The 15,554-nt window shown below is 38.0% G+C and overlaps 2 protein-coding genes across 2 annotated transcripts; one reads left to right on the top strand and one right to left on the bottom strand.

The window, feature by feature from the left end:
• The first annotated feature begins 33 nt into the window (after positions 1-33).
• Positions 34-990, top strand: foxb2 (forkhead box B2). The gene has a single exon (XM_067393979.1). It carries the CDS (start codon positions 34-36, stop codon positions 988-990), a length of 957 nt encoding a protein of 318 aa, XP_067250080.1.
• Positions 991-14,122: 13,132 nt separating this feature from the next.
• On the bottom strand, positions 14,123-15,289 carry LOC137026719 (C2 calcium-dependent domain-containing protein 4C). Its single transcript, XM_067394154.1, has one exon. It carries the CDS (start codon positions 15,287-15,289, stop codon positions 14,123-14,125), a length of 1,167 nt encoding a protein of 388 aa, XP_067250255.1.
• Positions 15,290-15,554: the final 265 nt, after the last annotated feature.

Raw genomic sequence — 15,554 nt, 5'->3', positions numbered from 1 at the left:
CTGATTGATACTGCACAGAATTAAAAAAAAGCCATGCCTCGGCCAGGCAAAAACTCCTACAGCGACCAGAAGCCTCCGTACTCGTACATCTCTCTGACTGCCATGGCCATCCAGAGCTCCTCTGAGAAGATGCTCCCCCTCAGCGACATCTACAAATTCATCATGGACCGTTTCCCGTATTACCGCGAGAACACTCAGCGCTGGCAAAACTCACTCCGGCACAACCTTTCCTTCAACGACTGCTTCATCAAGATCCCCCGGCGTCCAGACCAACCGGGCAAGGGCAGCTTCTGGGCCTTGCATCCGGACTGTGGAGACATGTTTGAGAACGGCAGCTTCCTCCGCCGCCGCAAGCGTTTCAAGCTCCTGCGGGTGGAGCATTCGGCTTGCAAGAGTGGCCCCGTGCTGCACTCCTACCACTCTCACCACCATGCCCAGCACTCCTTGCATCAATCCCACCACCATTCGGGCAAGCTGGGTGTGGGACACCCGGAGTACCTGGGCACCATGGGCCGCCTCTCGCACTTCCAGAGCTACACGCTCGGTGGCGGGCAGGGTGGCAGCTTCAAGCACCCGTTCGCCATCGAGAGCCTGATCGGCAGAGACTATAAAGGAGTGATGGCCAGCGGTTTGCCCATTGCGTCGGTCATGCATCACCTCGGCTATCCCGTGCCCGCTCAGCTGGGCGGCATGGTCAACTCCGTGTGGCCGCACGTTGGCATGCTGTCCGAGCCGGTGTCGTCAGACTACCCACCGTTCAGTGTGGCGGTGAAGGGGCTGTATCATCATCACCCGGGAACACAGAGCATGCCCGCCGTGCCCGTGCCCATCAAACCCACGCCGACCCTGGGCACAGTCCCCTCCCTGACTGGCATGACGCCGGGAGTAACGCAGCTGTGCCCGAGAACCTCAGCACTGATGGAGAGAGACGCAACAGCTCTTGCTGAGGAAAAAAGCGGGTCTCTCCATCCTGCTCTCCTGCAGTCTTGAGCCAGAAACTGAAGATTCAGACACGAGGGTACGTAGAGCATGTTTTGGGGATGGCTGTGGACTGATTTGAGATGCCAGCCTTTTCCAGAAGATCTGTACTGTCCTTTAAGAACTGTTAAAGAAGCTTTTTTGCGAGGCTAGTTTATATTATGCAGAATGCAGGTTGTCATCTTTGGCTCTGCACTTTTCTGCTTTGTTTAATGATGAACAGGTTTTAACTTCTTTTAAAAACTGTGTACTGTATAAGAAAAAAACATGTATCTGATGTACATTTTTTAAACACTTAAAAGTTAAGCCTTATAAACATGAAAGCTACACAAACTGTACAAAGAATTAAAAAATGTAAAACTATGACTTGCATGCTTGTATGCCACTGTCAAAACAGTGAAGAGGATTTCCGTGTGTCTGAGAGAGAGAGAGTCATGAAATAACCCAAAGTGAATTTTGCTAAATTATGTTTTTGTGTAAAATAGAAAATACATATGTTAAAATGTTCTTATATATTATCATAAATGTTATACATGTAAATATGTGTAGAATATCATCACTTTTAGCATTTGAATTGCACTCGTGGTATTTACTAACACAACATCTAAATATTTTATGAAGATTAAACAATCAAATAGACAATTATAGTGAACAAAAGCAGGTTTGGTTTATGTGTGCTGTTTTAAGGTGGCATGTGAGTTTCAAAAAAAGCAGTATAATTGTATAAGATTTGTAAATGAAGTATTTTTAGAGTAAAATCACACACTTCAATCCAGTTTCTGTGCAGTGGAATGTCTTTTTTTCCTGACTTTTCTCATCTGTTAGTTCTCTCTAAGCTGTATTTACTCTTATATGTACAGTATATTTACTCTTATATATGTAAAATTAAAAGCATATGCATACATATGTGTAAAATTATAGGTAGATAAAATGCTTTAAAATATACTTAAATGAAGGAGTAAATGTATCTGTAAATTTATTTTGTTTAATACAAAACAGAGGAAATAGTTTTTATGTTATTTGTGCTATCACATAATATTTACAATAATGTCTTCCACTTTGAGAATTCTTTCACCAAATCGACATTTTGAACGTTGAACCCTGACAGACAGTGGCTGAACATCCACAAGCATAAATAGCTTAATGGATTCGCTTCCTCGCCATTTTCGAACATTAAGACAATTGTTGCTCCGAGGCATAGAGAAGAAAGACTGAGTCTGTTTGCCAAACTACAGAAAACATGGCGCCGTCCAGCAGAGGAGCATTTACCTAATAATCCATCCTGATGTTAAATATTGCTTTATAAGTTTAGTGCTGTGCACACATCTTCCTGAAGTCAATTCAGTTTCTGAGATCAGTTTTTTTGTAATATGGTCAGGTATGTATTTCAGGAGCTCCACAAGTAGTGGTGATGGAGAAAACTTAAACTGACAGAATGCAGAAAAGTTCTTGCATATGGAAATTTTTCCCAACATAAAAATATTCAGGGCAATATATCTTGCATTAAAGTCTTAAGCATGAAACTAAAATTAATATGTATGGGCTGGAGAATTTTAGAGAACAAAAAGTCAAATTAGCCATATGAACTTTCAAGAAGCTTGTAGCTACAAGCACAAATTCAACCTGGTGGCCTGTTTTTTGATTGCCTGATAGATTCTTTCTTAATATTTTGATTTAACCTAAATAACATTGATTCACTGACCACTACATGAATTGGGATGACCATAGATTTTTTTTGCCAAGAGATTATTCCATGTATGTGTGTGTGTGTGTGTGTGTGTCTAGGATGCTGTGCTTCACATAAAGCGCCAGAGGAGACGGCCGCATGACTTCAAAAGCAGCCGTTTGATAAAGTTGTTTTGTCCTCCCCGTCTTGACATAAATTTCACCTTTGAAGTTGAGAAGCTGGTCCTCTTCACAACACAAAAGCTGCCAGTTGGGAGGCCATTTAGAGTGTCACTGTTTAGCATGGCAAAGGCTCTTTTATACATCTTCATACGCGCGCTGCAGCACACGCTCACACCAGGAGTGAGCCGAACCTGCCCTCTGAACAAATAAGATGCACAAGTGGCTGGCTGATGTGAAAACTACACCCACATCATATCTAGTCAATGAAAATGATCTGTCTCTCTTTCTTGCACTCTCTCTTCATTACTCTGTGGATTCATTACAGTCTGACAGTAGTGATCTGAATTTCTTGGCATCTTAAAAGACATAAAATTTGTCTTTTACCATAAGCAGCTACAGTGTAAATTTCAAACAAAATGTGACATTTTGCATATGTAAGCGCCTGTTGAAAACGTAACATATGCCAAATGATACAGTGCACGAGAAAAACCTCCTGTTAAAAACAAATATGTGACCATTTCTTATTCATTTCTTTTCAATGAGAAAGATATGCTGATTTTTTTAAATTCGTCAGTCTTTTAAATATGGATTATGTGGAAAGTATGATGAATAGGAATGAGGTCATCGTGAAGTTGCTGGTCTGCGGCTTGTCGAGGAGCAGAATTTGATATGAGGTATTATTGTTAATTACTCTGACTTCAACAGGGGTGGAGGTGACACATTCATGCCCGTCTTAATAACTGCAAAGACCTCGCCTTCGTAATGAACCGTTTAATTCATGAAGCTCCTCGCCATTATGAGCCCCGGCACAGCAACTTAGTACAACTGTATAATTCTTTATAAATGCTTGAATTGTGGCCCGCAAATCAAGTGTGGATTGGTAATATTATAATTGATAAATTGTGTTAATTCCTCATAACACATAATTGAACTGATAGATTCAGTGTTTAATCTGTCTGTCTCTTGAAATATTTATATCAGGGGATTTTTTTTTTTTTTTTTTACCATTAAGTAGCTGTTTGTTCATATTTAGATACAGTGATGGAGAACGTACTCGCTCAACAACAGCAAACTCACAAACTATTAAATTTACACTATACTGTTCCAGTGTTGGGGATAACACATTACAAGTAATGCGAGTTTCAAAAACAGATTACTTTTTTCAAGTAACAAGTAATACGTTACTTTTATGTTTCAAACTAAATATCTGAGTTACTTTTTCAAATAAGTAATGCATGTTATTTTGTTTTCCCATTTATTGGCTGCCTGACAGCTCTTCTTTCCCCAAGCTGAGAGAAATTGAGAGTAATGGTACAGAGGCGTAGTGTGCGCTGTGCAAACATGATAGTTATTGTAGTTCAAGACTAAAGTGAACATGCATTTACTCATCTTTATGTATGCTTTATGTATACTTTGTGTATTTCATCTCACTTTATTAACCATTGTCTTTGCTGCTGACCTTCGATGACTTTAGATAACCATCACATTTGTGTTTTTTTGTTTATATTGCTGAAGTAAGAGTGTTGGACTTTCTTATCCTGCTTCCTATTCTTCAGCAATCCAGAACGGCAGTACAGCTGAAAGGTTTGTTTGAGTTGCACCTGTATTGTACAGGCAAAAATTTGCATTTCCTTCAGCCTGATGGTTATTTATTTCACTTTTGGTGTGAAAGGGCCTTTAAATTTGCCAAAAGTTTAGTTTTGTAACAAACAAGCAAGTCCAGCCAGGTGAGAAAAAGTTACTTTCCATAAAAGTAATCCAAGTAGTTACTTTTTCAGGGAGTAAGGCAATATTCTAACACGTTACTTTTAAAACATTACTAGTAACTTTCCCCAACAATGGTAAGACATATACCCTTTATAGAACTTTACTGTAAAAAATACAGTAGCAACGTAAAAGAAAATCTGTTAAATTTACCGAAAAATAATGTATTCCATTAACTGATATAATTTTAATTTACCAACCTAATGAAGTACTAATATCTGTTTTGTACCTTTATAATGCACTGACAGTCATCAAACACATGGGTAATAAGTGTCACATGATGAATTAAAGTTCATCACAAGCAGCTTTTCCACAAGCTGAGAAGGACAATACTAACATATAGAAGGTGCACACAGTGTCATTCACACACACACTAAACACCATCATGGTAACATGCATGAAATTTTAAAAATGCAATAAACATTAATTTAACAACATTAGATGTAACATAAAACCCTAATGTACATAACTGATTAGAAAAAAATGAGAAAAACTAAGAAGAAACGGAGTTATTTCAACGAAAATATATCAAATGTGAAGTGTCATGCTGGGAATTGTGGGAATGTCAATTTATTTATTTTTCACTTCCAAAAACTATGAATTTAATGGTATTTTACCATAAAATTACATTAAATGTACGGTTAGATCTATTGCAGTTATTCACTGTATATAGTACGGAAACTTTCTGTAAACCAATTGACAGTTTTTCACCGCAGCATTTTTACAGTCTTTTACTGTTAAAATCACGGTTATTTTTTACAGTGTATAGTTTTAAAAAATGGTAATAAAATATGACAAGATCTCAGAGTTAAAACTGTGTCAGAAAAAAATTAATCTGTCAGATAACACTTAAGCAAATCATGGTCAGGTCAAAGTGTGTGAATAATTTTTGGTTCCAAATTTTTTTTTAATCAATTTTACTGGTAGTCCACTGTATGAAGAATTTTTTAGGTATAATAGGTCACAGTTAATTTAATTTTGCTGTCCTCACTTACATAAATGAACTATAGTGTCCTGCACCCAGTAGTAAAAATAAAAAAAAATGTCTGAATAATTTTTGGTTTGACTGTATGTTAGTGCCATTGTTTTGTCTCAAGATGCACACCAGTATTTTTTTTTTTCTAGGGCACGTTTATAAAAGTTACGTAAATACCCTAACTGAACTAAGGCCTAATCTTAATTTATAGTCTAAGCCCTGTCTGTTGAACCGGACCTTATAATGTTATGAGTTATCCCAGCTAACAGGGAATGTTCTCAGAGCAGGGGTTCTCTCAAAGTTATGAACAAACATTCTTCCAGTATCATTTATGGAATGTTTGTTCACAGTCTTTAATGTTAGCACAAAAACATTATTTACAATGATCATTAAAAGTTTTAGTTGGATGTTCATCTAACTTTTTTGAATGTACTTGTTTCAAAACGTTCAGCATTCAAAAAGTTATGTTCCCATAATGTTTTTAAGATGATAAAATGGACTGTTCCCTTAATGTTTTTTCTAACCTTCGCACAAACACGAAAAGTAATAAAAAAAAAAAAAAAAAAAAAAATGGAAGTTTTGATCGTTCTGAGAATATTTACAACTAACGTTTTCACGTTTTTCGAATTGGTCGTGAGACAGCATTGAATATTTACCTTCTTGGAAACTTTTTACTATGTCTTCATCCTTTATTTTTGGTACTTTTCAGATGCCTTTATAGACATTTGTTTCCCCCCCCCTCAAATTTTAACTGTCTCTTATAGTTTGAGGCATCATTTACTGCAACCAACAATTTAACCACTAATTTAATTAAATTAATTAAGTTTTAGCAGAAGTGCTTGGATGCAAACAACATGTTGACTATAATGACATTGTGGAAATGACACTTGTTCAGATTCAGAAACAATGACAAAAATGACAGAATTCTACTGAGATGCATGGATGTTGGAGATTGTTGGTAAACTAATTAAAACTTCAGTTCTTCAAGTATCTGGAAGTGATCTTAAAGGACATTAAATAGTAGTTTCTTGTTCTGCAGGTTTTAATTCATGTATGGCAGCTCTCAGGTGCTGGAGTTCAGTGAAAGCACATTGATTTGTTCTTTCAGGGCTGAGCTTCATTACTTGGCATGTGCCTTCTGCCTTTCCCCTTCAACACACCTCGAGCCATAAGTCACCGACTCATAATAAAAAGCTCATCTGCCATGCATTAACAAAAGATGAGTAGAGGTCACCAGAGTCGTAGTGCCGATCACTAAATCTCTCTCTTTCTCTCTTTCTCAGTGATTCACTAAGAAAAGACAGCCACGTTCGGACTGCCCTCTGGGCTAATTGAAATGGTTGGAGGTTGTCCTTTTAACAAGGATTGTTAGATGCAGCCAAGTCCTGTGTTAATGGTGCTCAATATAGCAGATTGTCTGGTGCTTGACTACTTCATCTGATTACTTCCATGAATTCTGAAGGCACAGTGTCAGTGTTTTTAAGACCTTTATGAAGTTCTGAAAGTTTTCATAACTTTTAGCTGTATAAAAAAAACGTATAGGGCAATTTGTTTTTTACTACAGTATATATTTTAGTAATTTTTAAATTATTGTTTATTTCTTAATTATTTAATTAAGTTATTATTATTATTTTAAATTCTGTGTAAACATCGAAAAAGATACAGTTCTCAGAAAACATTTTTTTTTCCGTCACACTGGAACCTGCCATTAAACAGCCTATAAAAGGCCTTTAAGCAATATTTGAAAATCTATTATGACACACAAAACAATTAATGAAGCAGCAAATATATAAATATATATATATATATATATATATATATATATATATATATATATATATACACACACACACACACAACAGTTCTTTCTGGTTCTCGAATCTGGCACTCTTACCTTTTCACTGTTTGTATCAGTCCACTTGGCTTGAAGCACCCATCATGGCGGTCGAGCAAATCCACCATATTTCTGCGAATGCTACACTTGTACCATTAACTGTAGTTTTAAGAGTTTTTTAGGCGAGAATAGTTGTTTAGACCTGAAATATGACTCATATTTGACCATAGCACCTATTTTACAATTTACAAAGATGTTTTCGGAGGTGCAAGCTCCAGGCCGTCAGTGGCCGTTCAGGGGTCGTGTAACCGCCGAGAACAGCTTCATCTCGGCCAGTGCTTCAGGGATTTTCTGCTGTGTCTTAAACATAAGATATAACATAAAACGGCAATCTTTGGTCTTATTAATCTATTACTTGTTCCAGAGCAAATCAAATTGCGCAATGTTAAATTTCATAATTTAATAATTTAATATTAAGGATATATTTAACTTACATCATTTATAGCATAGCAATTGCAATTGAATCCATGGCGGAAGGAAGTAGTGCTGCACAAAAGAGGGTTTTAAAGAGACTATTATTTCTTATTTATTTGCACACTCATGTGAATAGTGTATTTCAGCCATATTGTGATATTGCTCATATACAACAGTTTGATGGCTCAAGTGTGTAAATAAATAAGAAATAATAGTATTATTGTTATAATAAATCTATAACATGTAAAATATACCTGGCCTGACATTTATAAAAAATATCCTTAATAAGCACAATTCAGCCTTTTAGTTAAAATATGCCTTCAAATTTTCACACACTGAATGTGCCAGTGTGGTTTTATTGTTTTGATTAATCAACAGCTACAGCAATATTATGTTATAATTTTAGTCGTTTACAAAAAAAAAGAAAAAAAAAAAAAGAAACTAACTTAAAGGGTTAGTTTGCCCAAAAATGAAAATTCTGTCATTTATTACTTACTCTCATGCCGTTCCACACCCGTAAGATATTTTAATATTAAGATATTTTAGTTGAAATCCAATGGCTCCGTGAGGCCTGTATAGGGAGCAATGACATTTTCTCTCTCAAGATCCATAAAAGGTACTAAAAACATATTTAAATTAGTTCATGTGAGTACAGTGGTTCAATATTAATATTATAAAGCAACGAGAATATTTTTGGTGCGCCAAAAAAAACTAAATATGACTTATATAGTGATGGCCGATTTCAAAACACTGCTTCAGGAAGCATCGGAGCATAATGAATCAGCATGTCGAATCAGTGGTTCGGAGCGCCAAAGTCACGTGATTTCAGCAGTTTTTGCTGTTTGACACGCGATCTGAATCATGATTCGATATGCTGATTCATTATTCTCCGATGCTTCCTGAAGCAGTGTTTTGAAATCGGCCATCATCGTCTTACAGGTGTGGAACAGCATGAGGGTAAGTAATAAATGACAGAATTTTCATTTTTGGGTGAACTATCCCTTTGAAAACAATACAAAAACTTTTAGAAAACATACAGTACATTTAAAAAAGACTTTTTTCTCAAAACCTCAGTTCCTGAGATTATAACCCATGTGACAACTTGCCCCAGTCTCCCTTGATATGGTAAGAAGCCATGCGTATAAACACATTTACTGAATAAATCCCTTGATACCCAACAAAAAACTCACATGTCTTTGCATCAACAGTGGATCTGATTGATAACTGGACTCATTGGAATCATCATAGGGGTTGGTTGAAACATTTTTAATAAACTGTTACAACTATCCCCACCCCAAACTGTCATAAATGTTTTAGCATGTGGGTTTGAAGTTAGCATAAATTCAAAGCATCAAATTAAACTGGAGAAACAGTTACTTCAGGTCATGTTAAATAATTGTACCTACAATTCAATGATTGCCGGGCAAAAAATAATCGTGATTAAAAATGTTACTTTCTTACCTAAAAATCTGTTTTTTTGGTCATAAAATCTACAAATTTGCTCACTGTCAAATGCTACTTCTCATGTGAGCTCAAAAAGAAGATGGTATTGTTGATGTTACCACAGCTCTTTTCTGACATGTCAAACTTAGAGTGTTACATCTAGCCCTGTGTTACAACACTCCTCTGTCTCCACCTAAATATTTTTTTTCTTTATCTGTTAAAATATATATATTTTTTTGTTAAGGTTAAGTTTAGGTTACAGTACTTAACGATAAAACTAGCTAGCTGTTTATATAAACCAATAAAAATCTATGTAATGTCCCCATTTAGATAGCTAAGTGAACATGTGTATGTGTGTGTGTGTCCATGCGTGCAGTCTCATTTTTTAAGCCGGTGTCTGATGAGTGTTCAGAGATGCACACACTGCTCATTTAGAGTTAATTGGCTGTTGACAGCAGTTAAAGGAAAGGTCCTGCGCTGCCTCCCTGCACATTTATCTTTCTATTAGAGCAGGCACTTGGGTTTTTATTGGACTAATTAGGACTCTCTTTCTATCTGCTTAACACTGGCCTTACAGCATGTGCACTCATGCAACGTGCATGTTTGTGTGTGAGAGAGGAAGAGAAAGTTTATACACTGTACAGCTTTTTAATGATTATCTCAATTAGGCAAACACTTTGGCCTCTGCTAACTGGTTTTCATTCTCCTTCCTGTAAAGATTCAGAGTCAGAGTGCTTGAGGAAGTCAAAGCTGAGATCTGACACAGGAAACTCATGCTCGCCCTCTTGTGTTCGGATATTGTATCAGTATCATTGTATCAGTTAATGAATAAGGGCAAGTTGTCACATGGATATTGGGGCAGTCACATATCTTTTAGACATATTGTGTAGTTTTGCCTGAAATAACATATAGCACATCTTAAATATAGTTTTTTTTTTTTAGTTTGTAATTTAGTATTTTTCTGACAAAGTAGTACAAATAAAGAGAAGCAATTTTCTGACACTTAAATCAGTGTCAATCAGGTTCCCACTGTGACTTACTCAAGCCGTATAGTGTGACAACATGCCCCACCAAGGTAATTTAGACTTATTTGTTACTAACAAGATTATCCAATAAGAATGGAGTATGAAAGAAATGCTTGGAATCATTCATGAGAGAGTGAATCTTTAAATGTGACAGACATCTAAGAAATAAACCAGTGTTGTTATTGTTGGTCACACTTTATATTAGGTGTCCATAACTACTATGCACTTACATCAAAAATAAGTAATGTACTAATTGAGTTCATATTGTATTGCAAAACACTTTTGCTGCTATTGAGGTGGGATACAAGTAAGTACACAGCAAAATCACCAGAATTAAATCAGTTCTGCTCAGAGTACATATGGTCCCTCTCTAAATAGTGTTAAAGTAACACTGAAGCAGAGTTAAAGTTGAGCGATTAATTAAGTGATGATTGAGTGTTAGTGATGAACACCTGCTGTTAACAAGCAGAATCAATGAAGAAAAGAGAAACACAAGAACTACAACTGACTTCAGCCACAGTCTTAGTTGAAATCACCTGAAGATAAAAGACATTATATCTCTCAAGATCTCAGCAGAGGAGAATTATATTTTCTTTGGTGATTCTGCTTGTTAACAGCAGGTGTTCATCACTAATGCTCATTCATCACATAATTAATCACTTAATTATCTCACTAACTTTAGAAAGGGACCATATGTACTCTGAGCAAAGTTGATTTAACTGATTTTGTATAAGTACAGGTTTTGTGGTATGGGTAGGTTTAAGGGTGATGTAACTACAGAAATGTAACTACCAAGATTAATTACAGCTGTAATTACATGCAAGTATTTTTAAAATATAAATACAATGTAAAACATGCATGTACACAATAAGAGCAAAATGTTAGTACATAGTTAAAGGTCCAGTGTGTAATATTTAGGAGGATCTATTGAGGGAAATGTAATATAATATAATATAATATACATAACTATGTTTTTAGTGGTGTATAAAGACCTTACATAATAAACCATTATGTTTTTATTACCTTAGAATGAGCCATTTCTATCTCCATAGGAGTCCATACACAGTAGGTCCCCTTACATGGAAGTCGCCATTTTGCACCACCATGTTTCTACAGTAGCCCTAAATGGACAAACTGCTCTACAGAGCTTGTTGATTGTCTGGTTACTTTCTGCTGTCTCAGGCAACAACATCTTTGTCCTGTGTCGGCCACCGTAGCTTCTCTATGTGCTTCGAAAGGGAGGGGTGGACTAAGCTGTTGGTTGCAGTTTGCAACCTAGCGGTTAGATGCCATTAAAATTTATACACTGAAGCTTTAACAACAAAGTCACACTTTATATAATGTTCAGTGTGTAAATTTTAGCAGCATCTATAGCGGTGAGGTTGCCATTTTAAATTTTAAATCTTTTTAAATTTCTCCTTTGGGATTTTATATTATTTCTGTACTTTTATTGATCTTTCTCTCTTTTTCTCTTTAATCCACATCCAGAGATATTTGACTATTATAATATGTTTATTTAAAAAGTTTCATCAATGTCAGACACTGACTCACAACACAATAAAAGCAACACAAGCTTCACAATGCTTAATTCGAAGTGATCAGCACATCTTTGGCTAAATATTTTGATTTTGATACATCAGTACAAACATGGTAAAAATAAAGATGGAGGCCCTAAGGGCACATGGTTTCCTCCCATCGCATATTTATGGAGCCCTATAAAGGGACATCAGAGGGTCACCGTGATTTTGCCAAGTAAGACATGTTCCTTAATCAACATATTTGTTAATCCTGGAATAACATTCCAATCAACCAATCAGATTTGAGGGACAAGTTTACCGTTTATGTCAAGTTTAGGCTTGCAACCAGGGTTAGGTGCTTCTACATCAATGTTATTCACCACTCTTTCCCCTCTGATTTTAGGGATAAGTTATGGGTAGGATTAGGTTTAGGGGTAGGAATAGGGTTAAGACTAAATTTTAAGACTGGAATATGTTGAAAATATGTCTTATGGCAAAATCACGGAGACCGACACCAGAGATAGTCTTATTAGTAGGAGATATGAGGGTCTGTGGCTCTAGCATTGGAAAAAGTGTAATAACTAACTTGGATCATGTGCCTTTTAAACCAATCACATTACAGTGTTTACATCATTGAATGTCATTCAGAACGGTACGGTAAATAAATAAGAAATGCTGTTAACTGAATCATACCTGTTGCACAATTGTCTGTGACTTCTCTTATAAAACAGCATTTTTTTTGGTGTAAACTCAATCCAAAACGACTTTTTAAGAGAAAACATGTTGAAGATTGGTAAGCCATTTTCCCACAAAGCGTAGTTTATTTAGCGTAGTAAAGCCTCTCCTCCATTGACATCCATTAAAAAAAAAGGCCTCTGGTCTCCTTCCCTGCATACCGCAGCATTAGCAGGTGTTTTTTTGCTAATCTTGTAGGCTTGCCTTCAAGTGGCTTTGGGGATATGGTGATGGGAGGAAAAAAATCTGTTTCAATGCTTTTGCGTTGTCTTGTAGAACGAGAGGGTAACGCCAAAGTCCCTTTAAAGGAAAGTCTGTTCACTCGGTGGCCATATTTGCAACGCCTCCGGGCAGCTATTTCGGGCATCCAAGACCAAGTCCTATCTATTTGATTGGGGGAATCCTGAAATCTCAAAAACTGCTTGGGGAACTCACAATTAAATAACATATTTCAAACCAGCAACAAAATCTGACATGAACTGTCCCATAAAAGTTGTTTCTTATGCTCAAATAAGCGTTAAAAAAGTTTATTTTTCAGGCTAGACGAGCCAATGCGAATATGCAGTCCTAAGCGTGAGTCTCAGGTTTTTATGGGAACCGGAGCTTCTAACGGCAGCTGCAGTGACGCAATGACTTTATCAATCAGCGACTGGCTCTTTTGCTTAGAAGGCGGGATGTATTCCGCCATATTGTGCGTTGCAGTTTTTCCCATCCCATTTATATATCTATAGTCTTTGGTAACGCAAACACTTTGTGAGCGAATGCAAAGTTTCTTGGGGAAATGCAAAACATTTGCAAGAGAACGCAAAAATATTGACATATAATTTTTGCCCCTATCTCATATTTTATTTCATCTCATGTCCCTTTAGGGGTTCCATACATATTCCTTTCTATCACCATGTCCTTATAAGCCCGGAACACACCAAGCCTATGGTCGGCCATTGGGCAGTTTTTGTTCGTCAGCCGACTAAGTTTTCTCAGTGTGTTCCGCACCGTCGGCTGAAGTTGGTCCTTGTCTGCTTTTTTTTCGGCCGATTCGACATGTTAAATCAGCGTCGGAGCTTGTCGGTCAGTCGGGCCATCTGATCATTCTGATTGGCTGTTCAGCTACTGCCACCTGCTGGTACGGAAAGGCATTTCTTCTTACGCAGGCGCAGAATGGACGTGCTACTTGGCCGTCGGGTGTCGAGCATCGGTTTGGTGTGTCAGGGCAACTTTAGTCCCAGACGCTGCCGACGTGAGCCAGCCCTGCAGTCTGCTTTCGTCTAGTTCGTAACTAGTTCGTCGGCGTCAGCTTGGTGTGTTTTGGGTTTTAGGGTCTTTGCGCTGAACAACCATTTTTACCAAATCAGTTTTTTAAACATGTTTGCGATGTCAATAAACCAGATCATTTTTGATCATGACGTCAGCACAGCGTAGAATCCTTCATGGCTCAAAAGCACTAATTCTTGCTAATTTAGAACTAGGGCTCTATTATAGTCAAAATGACACTACAAATCTGGAGCATGTTTCCTTGTTTGTTTGTGTCTCACAGTGGCAGTAGCTGACAGAGAGGTTTGATGACAATTCCCAGCACCACCCCTCTCCCCAGTCCTGACGCCTTATCCAGAACCTTCAGTCTGAGGGCCAGATCTCCCAGACTGCCCTGCTGCTCCTCTGGCTCCTGAAAGAAGAAGTCTTCATTGAACACAGGGTTACGGCAGTTCCTGATGATGGCGCTGTGTTGCCTCTGCAGCTTGCCTGGGGTGAGGCTCAGGGTCAAGCTGCAGGTCAGAGGTCGAGGGTCACCAGGATCTCTCAAGCCTTCCACAGAGACTACACGGATTTGAATTGTCGTAGAGCACCTGGCTGCACTGGACCTGAAGGCAGATATGCGCACACGGCCTCTTTGAGGAAGAGGAAGCACGTGCTCCTGATGGAAGCGTTCCTGGCAGTGCAGCATGTCCAGTGGGAACTGGATGGGTGGGGCTAGTGTGGTGCAATGGGACGTTTGAATAACTTTAGCTCGGGGATACACTTTTGACTTTTTGTCAGGAGTGGAGTGAAATTTATTTTTCTCATATTTAGAGGCACAAATATCTTGCTGAACTGGATCTTCAGAGAATGACTGTTCGCTGGTGAAATCCTCTCTTCTGATTGGTGGAGGAGCGGAATAAGGGGAGGAGTCAGCAGAGGGCGTGTCACTCTCTGTGCTGGCCATATTCAGAACTGCTCTACAGGAAAATTTGGGTGTTTTGATGGTCATTCGCTCCAGTGTGTAACCGGTAAGTGCTGAATGGAACAAAGACTCTTTGCGACGTGTGTTCGGACTCTCGAATAAACCAGACTCGTAGCATTTCAGTGAATATGGGATGGGCTTGAGTTTGTTCAAGGCTGCTGTGGATTTGTTTAGACTCGCTCTCAGTGACTGGGCAGTACCATGTCTTGACAATGATGTTTTTGCTGAACTGATGAAAACTTTTTTTTCTTCATTCAGACATTGGACGATTTTTTCGGTGTCTGCCATGAGGCAGCGCTTGGTCAGCTTGGGCGGAAGAAAAAATTCAGGAATTTTATCAGGTGTGAGGACGTTGCTATGCAGTTTATTGAAGATGCTGGTCTTGGCTGAAATCTCCTCTTTATTTTTGCTGATAAGGTGATTAATCTGCATTGGTAGGCTTTCTGCTCCCGCCTGTACTTTCTGAAGGATCCACATTGTGGTGGATAATGCTGAACAACAACAAAAAAAGTTTTAAAAAGTTAATGCATGTTAAATACTTTTTTAAGCAATTGTCAGAACATAAGCCGCGTTTCCACTGCAGGAACTTTCCCCAGGAGCTAGCGACTGCAGGGACCAGGGTCTAAATGAAGGTCTGGGTAAAAATTTCCCCCTCAGAAAGTACCTGCTCGCTAGGTAGTACTTTTCCAATGTCCCGGATCTTTCGAGGGTGGGACATGGGCGCTGAACATGCTGACTGGTT

Source organism: Chanodichthys erythropterus, chromosome 9 (assembly GCF_024489055.1).
Source record: "Chanodichthys erythropterus isolate Z2021 chromosome 9, ASM2448905v1, whole genome shotgun sequence".
NCBI classification, from domain to species: domain Eukaryota; kingdom Metazoa; phylum Chordata; class Actinopteri; order Cypriniformes; family Xenocyprididae; genus Chanodichthys; species Chanodichthys erythropterus.
The sequence above is the reverse complement of the archived record's forward strand: the minus strand, read 5'-3'. Positions and strand labels throughout refer to the sequence as shown.